The 14,658-nt window shown below is 36.7% G+C and overlaps 1 protein-coding gene across 2 annotated transcripts in view; it reads right to left on the minus strand.

Annotated features, from left to right (window-relative positions):
• Positions 1-14,437, minus strand: part of prpf18 (PRP18 pre-mRNA processing factor 18 homolog (yeast)) — a 46,058-nt gene extending 31,621 nt beyond the window's left edge. Inside the window, exons 1-5 of one of the 2 annotated variants that reach the window (XM_028815149.2) lie at positions 14,274-14,437; positions 12,894-12,971; positions 8,654-8,680; positions 1,143-1,244; positions 936-1,049 (exon numbers count right to left, since the gene is read on the minus strand). In XM_028815149.2, the coding sequence (XP_028670982.1) occupies positions 936-1,049; positions 1,143-1,244; positions 8,654-8,680; positions 12,894-12,971; positions 14,274-14,339 (387 nt within the window). In that variant the 5' untranslated portion in view covers positions 14,340-14,437. The remainder of the gene's footprint in view (positions 1-935; positions 1,050-1,142; positions 1,245-8,653; positions 8,681-12,893; positions 12,972-14,273) is intronic. The other variant, XM_028815158.2, reaches the window with a different exon arrangement.
• Positions 14,438-14,658: the final 221 nt, after the last annotated feature.

Here is a 14,658-nt window from a genome sequence, read left to right on the forward strand (position 1 = left end):
GTCAAGGACACGGTGTACTTTGAGAGGGCTAAGCAGATCATTGTTTTAGAAATACAGCTGCTTAAAACTTCAACCTTGAGAGATGACTGTTGCATTCCATAATGATATTAAATCACACGTTCTAGGGGTATAAAACTTTGCCCCACCCAACAGACGGGGTTCAGAAGAGCCCTGAAGCTGTCAAGTAATATTGATTGCCTGCTTTTCTGAAACTCTGCTCACTGTGACTCTGAAGAATAAAGCTGCTATATAACCACACCTGCTGTCTTGTCGTCCACAAAGGTTACAGTGGGGCAAGAACCTATCTAAGCAGCATAGGGCACAAGGCAGAAGCCAGCTCTAGAACCAGAGCTATCACCAGCACATAGACACACAGAGAGCCTATTAAAACTGCAAAGAATCTAACACACTACCTTGGGGTTTGGGAGGAATAATCACACAGATGCGTCTCAAGTGTGACATACTCCAATTAGGTAACAAGCAGACATGGGATATTAACTCAGGCCAAAAATCCATGAGGCAGTAGGGCAAGGCAATGTGTATTGCTTTTATGTTACCACATTAAGACAACAACAAAATGCTTGTAAAAAATATTTCAGCATAGAATTCTATCAATGCTTATGTGCAAAGAAATGTGTTTACATGTACATGTTAAATGGTGTTTAGCATTTTATCTTTACTTTGCCCAGTTTATGAAAATCTGGGCAATGCCCAAAGTCTGTCCACGGTACTATTAGCAGTACTATTATGAAAAAAATGATAAGCTTTAGTGAGTTATTTGAAAAATAATGAATGCAATTCATAAAACCCAACCTATGTTTTGAAGTGTCCAATAGTATTAATATGCACACACAGGCATTTTTGACAGGAAGTAAAAGCTATCCTATCAAAACTAATCTAGGAAAACCATATGTATTCCAGCTAACCAGTCTTACCTTGTTTACTTCAGGAGTTAAAATTTCAATTTTTCTTAAACGTTGAAATGCATCATAATCAGACTCTCCAAATAAACGTATGGGCTCTCCTCTTTCTCGCAACCTTTTTATTACCTAGCAAACAAAAAAGGGGAAAAAATCCAATAAAGTAGGATAATCATACATAAAGTAAAGATGCATTTTACCTCACTGTTTAAAAATTAATACCTCCTGTCTGGACAGTGTCATGGGTAGTTTCTCTTCTGTTAGCTCCAGCTCCAGCACTTGATTAGAAGTGGAAGGTTCATCCTTATCATTTTTCTTAAATACCTACAAAGTACAGAATTTTTAAATCTTTAATAACAGATAGTTCTTTATACCTGTGGACAGAAGCCGTCTAATTTACTTGCATGTCTACAAAAATGACAAATAAAAAAAGGTAATTTTTTTATTAAAACAAGAAAAAAAAATTACTTTTTCACCAAAATTCCCATTCTCCAAATACTTCTCGTATTTGCCTTACAGTTCTCAATATGTAATCCTTGTCTATCAACTTTATCACTGTCAGCTATAAACTTCTAGCTGAAACATTTTCATGACCACATGCTGAAATCAACAGCTGCGATACCTTTCTTAGTAGCAGTGTTTCAAGGTCTTTTTCCAAAAATGTATTTCAATTATTATACAGGCTGCTAAAAAAATCTTTATTTTCTCCAGTATCCTGCCAAATGGAGTTTATTTTCCTCCGACCATCATCCATCCATCCATCCATTTTCCAACCCGCTGAATCCGAACACAGGGTCACGGGGGTCTGCTGGAGCCAATCCCAGCCAACACAGGGCACAAGGCAGGAACCAATCCTGGGCAGGGTGCCAACCCACCGCAGGGGACACACACACACACCCACACACCAAGCACACACTAGGGCCAATTTAGAATCACCAGTCCACCTAACCTGCATGTCTTTGGACTGTGGGAGGAAACCAGAGCACCCGGAGGAAACCCACGCAGACACGGGGAGAACATGCAGACTCCACGCAGGGAGGACCCGGGAAGCGAACCCGGGTCCCCAGGTCACCCAACTGCGAGGCAGCAGCGCTCGACCATCATCCATCTGACCATATTTTTTGTTATTGAACTGGACATCTTGATTCTCTACTGTTTTACAAAACTTGTTTAAAAAAAAATTCAAGACAGGAACACTGAATTAACCAGCTAATTCAGCAAAGGTGTGTCAGAAAATACTACTGGGGCAATACGCCTGTATAATGCCTCCCTGTAATTGCCCAAGTCAGAAGTATCCTCTCTTTTTAAAATTTTTCTTCCTTTTAAGTCATTCAGGTATATGTTCAGAACACAGTGTGTGTGTGTGTGTGTGTGTATACTAGCCGTGTAAGCCTGTGCTGTAAAAAGCCCGGGGTCCTAGAAACTATTATTCTCCTAGGAAGATTCGATTTGCAGACATGCTCACATCACTTGTGCATTAGCAGGGGCAGGAAAAGTAACGGGGATACCGGTTTGCCAATGTTAGTGACTAAGCGATGTTGTCTATCTTCTGAGGTTTCGTTTCTGCTGACGTGCTGGCCTCGCTTGTGTTATTAGCGGCTAAGCGAGTTTTCTGTTTCCTCGGAGGCAGAGCCCTTACCCCGACTCCATCTCTCACTTCTGGGCCGGACAAACACACACACACACACACTTCCACATGTAGATGTTTATATACAAGTTATATAATAAGATGATAAAATAGAAAACAAACCTAAGACTCGTGTAAACTTTACAAATGCTAATTATGATATAGTAGTTTAGTATAGTCTGCTAGGCAACCAACTTTGTAAACCTGGTAGTCCAGGTATGCTATCTTCTAGCCCAACTTTATATACAGGTTGGAGGGTTACCTTCATTTGCATAATTATGTTGTACATGAGTACATACTACAGATCTACCACAATTTAAACATAATCAACATCTTGGAAGAGGTTTTAGCAAATTGATTATTTTTAAAGGATTATGTAATGTTGATATGTGATCTTTTTCCAAAGTACACAAAAACATTTTATCAAAAAATAATTGAAATACTACATTCAATATTGTATTCTCAAGTTTTGTTTTCAGGCCAAATTTAGATTCTAAATTGGCCCTAGTGTGTGCTTGGTGTGTGGGTGTGTTTGTGTGTGTCCGGCGGTGGGTTGGCACCCTGCCCGGGATTGGTTCCCTGCCTTGTGCCCTGTGTTGGCTGGGATTGGCTCCAGCAGACCCCCGTGACCCTGTGTTCGGATTCAGCGGGTTGGAAAATGGATGGATGGATGGATAGATTCATTACACACAGAGTGATATATTTCAAGCCTTTAATTCTTTTAATTTTGCCGATTATGGCTTATAGGTAAACTCAAAACTCAGTAACTCAGAAAATTAGAATATCACACAAGACAAAAAAAAAAAAAAAAAAAAAAGATTTTTAATACAGAACTGTTGGCGTACTATTTCCATGTACGCACTCAATACTTGGTCAAGGCTCCTTTTGCATGAATTACTGCATCAATGAGGCACTGCTGAGGTGTTATGGAAGCCCATAGAAGAAGAAAAAAAAAAAAAAAAAGAAAAATCAGAATTGGTATTGAATAGGCCGATCAAGTAACATGAAATTGGTGATCAGTATAAGCATTAAAAAAACCTACTTGTAGCATCCCTACTGAAAACAAAGAACTGCTTTTATATGTGGTTTCTGCATGCCCTCTGTATACAGCATGATACATTCTCTAGTTTGGTTATAATGCTGTGCTTGCCCTGCAGTCATGACTTCTATGCAGAATATCCTCCATATTTAATCTGCTAAAAAAAGTTCTTCTAGTGCATGAAAAGTTATTTTCTATTTAATTTTTGTTATAATGCTGCTTGGAATTAAGATTACGAAAACTGTGTGTGACAAAAACCCAGTTAACGTCACCATGCCCAACCTTATTTTTACAGTGCTGCCCTCATAACCAGTGCAGACTCATCAAGAATAAACCATGCTTTAGGTAGAATTACAACTGCCTGAAGTGCTATAAGCATCTGTCTTGAAAAGTGACACCAAAGTTACAATAGTACATGCTTAAATCAGGAAAATATCACAGACAAAAAAAAAATAAACATATGGTAGTCTGCCAAGCTTAGCAAGTCTGTAGTTTGGTTGACCAGACTACAGCACTGATGAGGAAAAGCATCTAAGAATACTAAACTATAAAACATTTTACACATGTAAAAGAATTCTGTGTAAAATCTGACTTAATCTGAAAGTATCATGATTAAATATTATACAGTGTATACTATACATGCCATATACTGTTTGCCAAAAGATTTCTTATACCAAGAATATTGATTTTATTACATTTTATGCTCATTATAATACTTTAATAAGTGTGTAAAAGAAACAATGCTCATAGCCAGACACATCAATGCTGAAGACAACATTAAACAGTCAAAAATACACTGTGATAGTCAAGCTTCTCTAGAGAAGAGACACAGGACATAGCTGGAGTGAGAGTAGTTTGGAGATCTTTATCTAATGCTCAGCAACTGATTTCATTACACTTTTTCACTAAAACCAGAAGCCAGAGACCAGAGGTTGGCAAGTTACAAGCATAAACACTAAAGAAGGTGTTGCATTTAACTATCATATTTTCAGCAGGAAAATGAGAAACACTATTATTTTAATGTCATATTCACACTTCTGCTTGAAAGCCGTCACAATAATTTCAAAAAATAAAATTTGGTTGTAGAGCATCTTTTGATTTTCACTCAAAGCCAACAAGGAACACCACTGTCAATTCCTGAAGGTGCTAAATTTAAAGATTTAGAACAAACTTTACATTTGCTCCTTCTGCTTACTACGCAGAAACACAGCTTTTGTAACGACACCTTAGATTTTTTGTATTTTTTTTTCCTAGTGTCAAAAAGGAAAAGGTATGTAGAGAAATACTGCTTCAATGGCTTGCAAACTCGCATTGCCCAGCAAAATGTTGACACAGTGGTTTTGCACTTCTACCACAAAACTCCAGAGTCCTGGACATGATGCAGGTTTAATTTAAACATGTCATATTGAATATCCAAGAAACCTGGCTAAATAACAAAGATGGAGATTAATATAACATACAGGGATACACATTTTTAGGAAGGATAGACTGAAAATAAAAGGCAGTGGGGTTGATGTTTATGTCAATCAGTATATAAAAGCAAGTCCTCTTCAGTTGGATGATTAGCCCCATCTTAGTAAGGATTTGTGGCTTTGTCTAGAAAGCATTACAGAAAGATAATAAGATAATGTAATTTCAACACATACCGTTTTGGTAATATTAAAAGGGCAAGTTTACAGGGGGATATCAGTTATGGGGGACTTCAACTACCCAAATGTTAACTGGGATAACCTTCAAAATAGCGGAGCACAAAAGTTTTTAGAAGTAGTCAGTTACTGTTTTTTTAACATAGTATGCTAAAGCACCAATGTGGTGTGAAGCCTGTGTAGATTTAGTATTTTGTAATAACCAGGATAGAATTGAGGGTGTACAGGTAATTGAACCATTAGGGTAAAGTGACCATAATATAATACAATTCCAATTGTTTAGGAAGAATGTGCGAGTTAAGACTGAAACTGTTAAGTTTAACTTTGGTAGGGCAAATTTTGAGCAGATGCAGCAAAATCAAAGGAGGATAGACTGGGATAAGCTTTTAAGTGTGGAGACAGTCGAGGAGCAGTGAAAAAGTTTTAAAATGTTTTACATGTAGGTAGGTAGGTAGGTAGGTAGGTAGGTAGGTAGGTAGGTAGGTAGGTAGGTAGGTAGGTAGATACTTTATTAATCCCAATGGGAAATTCACAAATCCCAATGGGAAATGCAGGACGGGTATATACCTAATTTTGGAATTAGTTAGAAAAAAAAATAAACAAGGTAAAAAAAACAGATAACTGCAATGTGAGTCGTAGGACGTATAAGAACATGACGGCAATTAGGAAGGCTAAAAGGCAGTTAGAGAGAAATATAGTGGATAAGTTGAAAGGCGGCCTAAAGAGATTCTTTCAATATTTTTAGTAATAAAAGAACAGTCAAGGAGGAGGTGAACTGCATCAGAAACGGTAAAGGGGAATTAAAAAGTACAGACCGTGAAATAGTGAATGCTCTAAACATACATTTTTCTGAGGTCTTCACAAGTGAGTAAGTAAACCTACCAGCAGTAAAAGAGACTACTAAACAGGTACTGTGGGATTTAGAAATTGTGGAGGGAAAAGTACTGCTTAAATTAAAAAGGCTGAAATCAAATCTCCAGGACCAGGTAATAGTTACCCTTGTGTTCTTAAGGAGGTTAGCAAATACATATATAAACACCCTTGACACATATCTTTAGGAAATTATTGTGCACTGGGGAAAATGCAAAGGACTGGAAAATGGCAAAAATTATACCATATCTCTTATTATAAAAAAAAAAAAAATCCTGGGAGAGAAAGACTAGGGAGATGAGATCTTCACGATCTTAACGTGAGGATCACAGAAGACACTTAAAAGACCCGCAAGACGAAAGAGATTAAGGTCCCTGCGAGACGCTTCGTGGCCAAACATGAGATTCTTGCAAGACAAGCCCTACTTACAACCAATATCAAATAAGACCACGGCCAGCAAAACACTCAGTCGTGTCAAGGCTTTGAGCACACACAGATCCAGGGCTCTCAGCGCATTTAAAGCATATAAGGACAATATGTTATATATAAAATGTTGACGACTAAGCGAAGAAGAAAGAGCAGCGTGGAGAAAAGAGACTCAAAAGCGCTGGAGAGAAAAAAAAATGCAAAAAAGAATAATCGAGGTGCAAATTCAGAAACTAAGGAAAGGAATAATCAGCACGGAACAAGTGGATATTGCTATGCCTAAAGTTTCCAATTTTTGGATGGAGCAAAATAATTAAAATAATCCCCACATGTAACCAAGTAATCCTCCCAGTTTTTTTAGCCAGTGTAGATTTGGGATGATTATTCCACCTAATCTAAATAAATTACTGAGATTGTGCTCCTGTATTGGCTAAAAACTTACTATTGTGTTGTCTCAAACAGAAAATGCTAATACAATTGAACTAGTGTTGCTGGGAAAGCTCAGAGTTCACACATAAATGGAGACTGATTACACAAAGTTTCTTACTTGCAAAATTCCCATTTTTGAAAATACGTAGCAAATTACAACACTGAAAAATTATGGTTTTTAGAATACATTAAAAAAAACAGTTTAAAATTGTGCAAAATGCTCCTTTCTTCCCATTTGCCTGCAATTCTTTGTCCTTATTAATCTACAATGAATTAGGAATTTTATTGGCATGCATTCTTACATCGAAGTAGCCTTTACATGTGATGCACCATATCAAGGCTGAGACTTGATGGCTAATAGTGCTTTTTGCCAACATATAAAGGCAATTTGCTGAATCCAGTTTTTGTAATGTAACTGGCGCAATTTACTGTACTCGTATTGCAATAAGGGCACCTAGTGAGAATGAAGCTATTTTTGTTAACCATAAACAGTTATATCCCACTAATGTACCAGTCATCTGAAATGCCAAGATCAGACTAACTTACGTTGTGGCTCAGTGGCCTGGCTTAACCCATAATTCGTTTATTTTTAGGCTAAGCATCACAGGCACATGATTTGTTAATGGTTTTGTATGTGACGGCTAGCTTGTTGGTAAGGTAACTGGATGAACACTCAGTTATTCAGTATGGCCTATACTATTCATTGTAACATGAATCATGTCATTACATATGCCAGGTAATAGTGACTACCCACTCAGATGCTTATGACTTTCCCGGACTCTGAGAGCACAAAGCAGACCACATGACTCCTCAAATAAAGGTAAGGGTGCCTGGATGCTTCAGGTGAGGGGCTGCTCCACCAGCCATCGCAGGTCTACAGCATTGAGATTGCATATGTACAAAGTTGATTAGCATAGTTCATATATGGTTGTTTCAGGGAAGCAACCAGGAATACTGAGGCGCAGTCACATATGCATATTTACAAGATGATTATGATTCATAAAAAATAAATTTCATACAAATATGCGTAGGCCATGCATCTGAAAAATCTGTATAGCTTTAATTTCCTTAAATCGTGCATCAGAAACTAGCTGGGTGGATTTCAGTTTTCAATAATGAATTTCAAATATCCCCAAATCTTTATATTACATAGACATTAGAACCGACTTAAAAATAATTATAATGATCTCCTTAACTAATTTTTACATACTGCATGATTATACTTTAGGCCAATTCCCACTCAGGTGTAAAAATAACATGGTGTGTAAAAATTCTAAACAATTTTCTCTCTCCCAGTAATGAGACTATTTTAAAACCATAATTTGATTACCCTTGACCTGCCTATTTCCTTGCAAATACATGCTCAGTTAAGAACCAAGATGAGGTATCTTATAAAAAACAAACAAAAAGAGGACATTCAAGATTTACTGATATGATGGATCACAGGTTTTTTGATTGTCATTATTTGATCGTTGTATCAAAATTATAGAAATTGACTGTTTCAATAGTATTAACCAGAAACATGTAAAATTTTAAAAAATTAAACTTACCATAACAAAAAATGTAATCACAAAATTTACTTCATCCATTTCTCATTGAGCAATACACATGCTTTGATATCAATACATCAATCTGTCAGCATGCATAGAAAAAAAACAGCCCAAGCAGCAGAGTTTTTTTTTTTTCAAACCCATACCTGTTCTGCAGGCTTCTCATTAATAATCTATAGAGTAATAAAAATGAAATTAACAATTTTAGAAAAACATGATAATACTAACATAATACAAAATTTTCCAATTCAGTGTCCCTTGCAGCTAGAGCTTATCCCATCAGCATCATGTGTTTGGCATGAACCAAAAATGGATTGTGTACCAGCACCATCACAGGACCTACTCATACACATACTCAGCCAATTTAGAATCACTAAATTAGTCTAACATGTAAGTGTTTTAGGATTTGGAAGGAAAATAGGACTACCTAATGAAAAAACAATGCAGACATGGGAAGAACATGCAAACCAAAAAGCAGACAAAGAAGGCATAAAGGATTTAAATCCACAACACTGGATCTGTGAGAGTCCGTAGTGTCAACTACTCTGTCACAGTGTAGCCCAGTAAAATAACTACATAGAAAGCAGTGGTCAGTTATGTATTCTTATTTACTAACACCTACTTTCCATCCACTTCTTCTGGCAGGGCTAAAGACGACAGCATATGCCATCCATGAATTAGCCTTCAGCTCCTCCTGGAAAATTTCCAAATACACCAATACCACAAATACAATCCCTCAAGACTGTCCCAAGTTTGTGTCCTGGTTTCTTTCCGGTGGTGGAACACTCAGTGGGCACCCTCGCTAACTACCAAAGATAATAAAACTGACCCCTCACAGACTAAATTTAGACAGACCATACCCTTGATTCTTTTAGGATTACGGACCTCTGCATTATGTCTCAAAAGGTTGAACTTTTTTTTTTTATATTTAATTTGTTTGTACTTCCAACCTCTTCTGCTCACCCGAAACAGCCAGTGATAAAACACAAAAATTGAAACACCGAGTGGCTGGAAAATCTTGAGCTTTGCTCAAATATATGGCTCCCACTTCATCAACAATGTCCCTTGTAAAGTCAGCACAATTTCCACCAATTCATCCTTATGTTTCAGTTACTCATTCTTTCACTCAAACAAAAACCAGCATTTAGTGAAAAAAATTACATTAAGTATAAAAAGACAAGTGAGAATGGAAGTGTAGACACATGAGAATTTGTAGCTAAAGCAAAGTACATCCATTTACACCCATATTAACATGCATCAAGATTGGATGGCATTCAAAAAAAATAATAATAATAAATAATAATAATGGGTGCAGGGTAAACACACTGGTGATCACACAGACCACATTCAAAGTTGTTAAGAAAAAATTGGCAATCACATTTTACATCATGGAAATTCAAATGCATATTCTATCCACATACAACAATCAAATCAGCGAAAAAGACAAAAGAATTGTGTGGGGCAGTCAATGCAGAATGGTGGCCAGCTCTGACAACTGTTCAGCTTTAAAAAGTGAGCTGATAGGCATTAGTGACACATGTGAGGTTGACCTTCCATCTTCCTCATGAAAGTGTCACATACAGTACTGTGCAAAAGTTTTAGGCAGGTGTGAAAAAATGCTGTAAACAAAGAATGCTTTCAAAAATGGAAGTGTTAATCATTTATTTTCATCAATCAACAAAATGCAGTGAATGAACAAAAGAGAAATCTAAATCAAATCCATATTTGGTGTGACCACCCTTTGCCTTCAAAACAGCATCAATTCTTCTTCTAGGTACACTTGCACACAGTTTTTGAAGGAACTCGGCTAGTAGGTTGTTCCAAACATCTTGGAGAACTAACCACAGATCTTCTGTGGATGCAGGCTTCCTCACATCCTTCTGTCTGTTCATGTAATCCCAGACACACTCGATGATGTTGAGATCAGGGTTCTGTGGGGGGCCATACCATCACTTCCAGGACTTCTTGTTCTTCTTTACACTGAAGATAGTTCTTAATGACTTTGGCTGTATGTTTGGGGTCGTTGGCCCCAAATTTATTCTGCAGCAGGACAATCATACGCCTCCCTGATGGTATTGCATTATGGATAAGTATCTGCCTGTATTTCTCAGCATTGAGAACACCATTAATCCTGACCAAATCTCCAAATCCATTTGCAGAAACGCAGCCCCAAATGTTCATGGAACCTCCACCATGCTTCACTGTTACCTGCAGACACTCATTATTGTACCTCTCTCCAGCCCTTCGACAAACAAACTGCCTTCTGCTACAGCCAAATATTTCAAATTTTGACTCATCAGTCCAGAGCACCTGCTGCCATTTTTCTGCACTCCAGTTCCTATGTTTTCGTGCATATTTGAGTGGCTTGGCCTTGTTTCCACGTCGGAGGTATGACTTTTTGGCTGCAACTCTTCCATGAAGACCACTTCTGGCCAGACTTCTCCGGGCAGTAGATGGGTGTACCTGGGTCCCACTGGTTTCTGCCAGTTCTGAGCTGATGGCACTGCTGGACATCTTCCGATTTCGAAGGGTAATAAGCTTGATGTGTCTTTCATCTGCTGCACTAAGTTTCCTTGGCCGACCACTGCGTCTACGATCCTCAACGTTGCCCGTTTCTTTGTGCTTCTTCAAAAGAGCTTGAACAGCACATCTTGAAACCCCAGTCTGCTTTGAAATCTTTGTCTGGGAGAGACCTTGCTGATGCAGTATAACTACCTTGTGTCTTGTTGCTGTGCTCAATCTTGCCATGACATGAAACTGTCTTCCACAACCTCACCTTGGTAGCAGAGTTTGGCTGTTCCTCGCCCAGTTTTAAGCCTCCTACACAGCTGTTTCTGTTTCAGTTAATGACTGTGTTTCAACCTACGTGTGACATTGATGATCATTAGCACCTGTTTGGTATAACTGGTTGATCATACACCTGACTAGAATCCTACAAAATCCCTGACTTTGTGCAAGTGTACCTATAAGAATTGATGCTGGTTTGAAGGCAAAAGGTAGTAACACCAAATATTGATTTGATTTAGATTTATCTTTTGTTCGCTCAGTTTGCATTTTGTAAATTGATAACAATAAACAATCATTTATATTTCTGAAAGCATTCTTTGTTTACAGCATTTTTTTCACACCTGCCTAAAACTTTTGCACAGTACTGTATTTGGCATCATGCTAAAACAATAACATTCTTTGTGGCAGCATGGTAGGTCATCTTCATTTCAATTTTTCTTACTGGGTCATTATAAGTGAACAGTTTTCATTCCAAATACAGGTTATTAACTGCAGTGCACTGTGCTATACACATAAACACAACCGGCCACTGGAAATGCATTTTAATGCTAAATGTAAATGTTAGCTGTATGTATACAAATTGATCCTGTACGTCAAACATATGTTAAAGGAGTCTTTGACAAAAATTAACAGTTTCTGCATGCATTATGTAACATGTTTTGAATAATCATAAAGAGGGCCACTTTAAAAAGATCCAAGAACAGGACCTGACCCATGGGCCTAGAGTTTAACAATCCTGTCTTAGAGAAATTACTCCCCACTAGCCTGTAAGTTTCTTGAAATTATGTCACACTGGCCACAAAAAAGTAAATAAATAATATCTCGGAACTGAACAATATAAAAGTCTTGGTTAATTCTTGACATAATCCTTAAATATTAAAAAATGCCAAGATGCAGATATGGTGGACTGATACATCCACTTTAAATTGATCTACTCTAACACCATGAATACAAAGAAATGCAGCGCCCAACCTCAGACCATGACACCAATAATCTCACAACACCAGTATGAACTATGTGGTCATAAGCCTATATTAAGTCTACAAAATATACTGTGGGCTAGGTTAGCAAATTTAAATGATCTGTCAAATACCCACACAAGGAGAAAGAACTCCTCCACTGTTCCACAGACAAGGTTAGAATGATCCTGTATTGCTCCTCTTGGTCATTAAAAGAAAAAAAAAAAAAAAAACAACACATAACCTTAAACCTTACTTTCTTGCACTATATCGACGAACAGGTCTTAGAATTGAAAGTACCTTAAGGGACACTGCTTTCCTTTCAACCACTGCTTTTCACAGCGACTTCCACAATCAGACTCCCCACCTACAGTTTCTCCAGATGAATGGGAGAGGCTCTTCTGACAGTCATCTTGTCAATATTTGATTATAATACTTCAGCTGCATCACCTCCAATTTATTTTCAGTAAAATAACTCAATGTTACCATCGTAAAAATAAAACTTTCAAGATTAATGACAATTGTTTAAAAAAAATGTTTGCTTAAATTTAATCTACACAATGAATATGTCCTTATTAAATATCAAGATGCATATTATATGGCAGCTGATAATAAGTTAAACGTGTGATAAAATAATTACCTTATAGCCACTTCTTTCATAGTATGATTCTTCTTCTTTTTTAATAAGCTCACTGCGCTTAAAACTCTTTTTGGATTCCTAAAAACACAACATAAAAAGATTTCTTACATTGGAATTAACTTCTGTATTTACTTAAGCAACAGGCAATATTACACTGCAATAAAAGTACAAACAATGATGAATAATTAAGAAGATAAAGAATGGTTATATGTCACATGTATCAGGAAAGTTTGGTAAATACTGTTCCAAAAAGTAACATCTTCAGATAATGAAAACTCACATGCAGGGAAAACAAATAAAAAGGACCAATACAAGAAACTGTTGGTTTTAATCTATTAGAACAGAAGTAGCTTAGCAATTAACATAGCACACTAAAGCCCTTTTACCCCCGTTGTAATATCTGTTTGTTATAACTCGATCACATAGAACTATTCAGACAAAAAAACAGAAAAAATGAAGATGCTGCCATGTACAAAGGGTTATTACATGCATGTACTTTGAAGCAGTATATTATGTTCTGGAAGAGGAATCTAGTTAAATCTATGCGTCTCTGCAAGGAGACTAATAACGAAAAAAATAATGCACACTGCTTTTTTAAATTCATCCAACATACTAAAGTAATGCCATATGTTTAAAAATAAAAACAACTCCTATTCATACAGTACTTACTAAGAAAATACTCAACTATATAATACACAACATCAACAGTCTATAATCATTGGCATGTAGGCTAGATCAATAATTTACAGTACTACTAAAATAAATAAAAAGCGGCTATAACGCAAGTGGCAACAGTATGACAAGCAAATCACGAAAACAAAATAAAATGAAATCTTAACCTGCATTGTCCACAAGCATTTCATGTACCTGCAAAATTCCACTGTTATTTATACTTAGAAGTATGCATGAAATGAAAACGATCAGTCTACGTCTACTTGAATGTAAATAAAACCAAATTAAGATTATTAAAGCAATTGCAGCATAAAAATGCGAGAACAGACCTCGTGTTACTAAAACAGTGTTAAAAGTGTTCTGTAAATTTTCAGACGCATTGTCTCTCAGAAATACTGATTAAAACACTAAAATGACTAAACTGATACAATTCCAAATAAATGTACTGTACTTGAGGAGCGAAACAGTATGTGCCAGTAAAAGGATGCAACGACTGGACTTCTTTAAGAATTTTACAAATAGGATGTTATACAGAAAATCTACCAAGGCAAACACAAAGAAATTATGAAACCAATAAAATTGACTGACTAGAGAACAGACATAGGTTCTAATTTATCGAACTATTTTGTTTTGCATTGAGAGTAACATGATTTTAGATTTATTCTGAATTATTTTATCACGTTAATCTTGAAGAGCGTTATACTTTACCCCAACTAACTGATTTTCTTCCAACGCTTTTCTCTTCCTTGCAATTTCTGCCTTTAAAATATCCATTATGAATCATGGAAAACCCCGATATTATTACTACATCTACTAACGCTATTATTTTTATTATTACTTCTCCAGCGCTTAGGTCTCTCCGGAAACGTCATGTCCGGCTAGGGTTAAAGTTCATGAGGCGGTATCTATTGTGGGCGGGGTGTTAAGGTCCAACGGGGTTTAATTGGTTAACTTAGTGCGCTGTTAAAAGTAGGATGGATTGGCTGCTTGTACTTTAAGCCTTGTAAGAATTTTCAGGTTCGAGTTTAAGTTGTATATATATATATATATATATATATATATATATATATATATATATATATATATATATATA

This window comes from Erpetoichthys calabaricus, chromosome 1 (assembly GCF_900747795.2).
Source record: "Erpetoichthys calabaricus chromosome 1, fErpCal1.3, whole genome shotgun sequence".
In the NCBI taxonomy this organism is placed as follows: domain Eukaryota; kingdom Metazoa; phylum Chordata; class Cladistia; order Polypteriformes; family Polypteridae; genus Erpetoichthys; species Erpetoichthys calabaricus.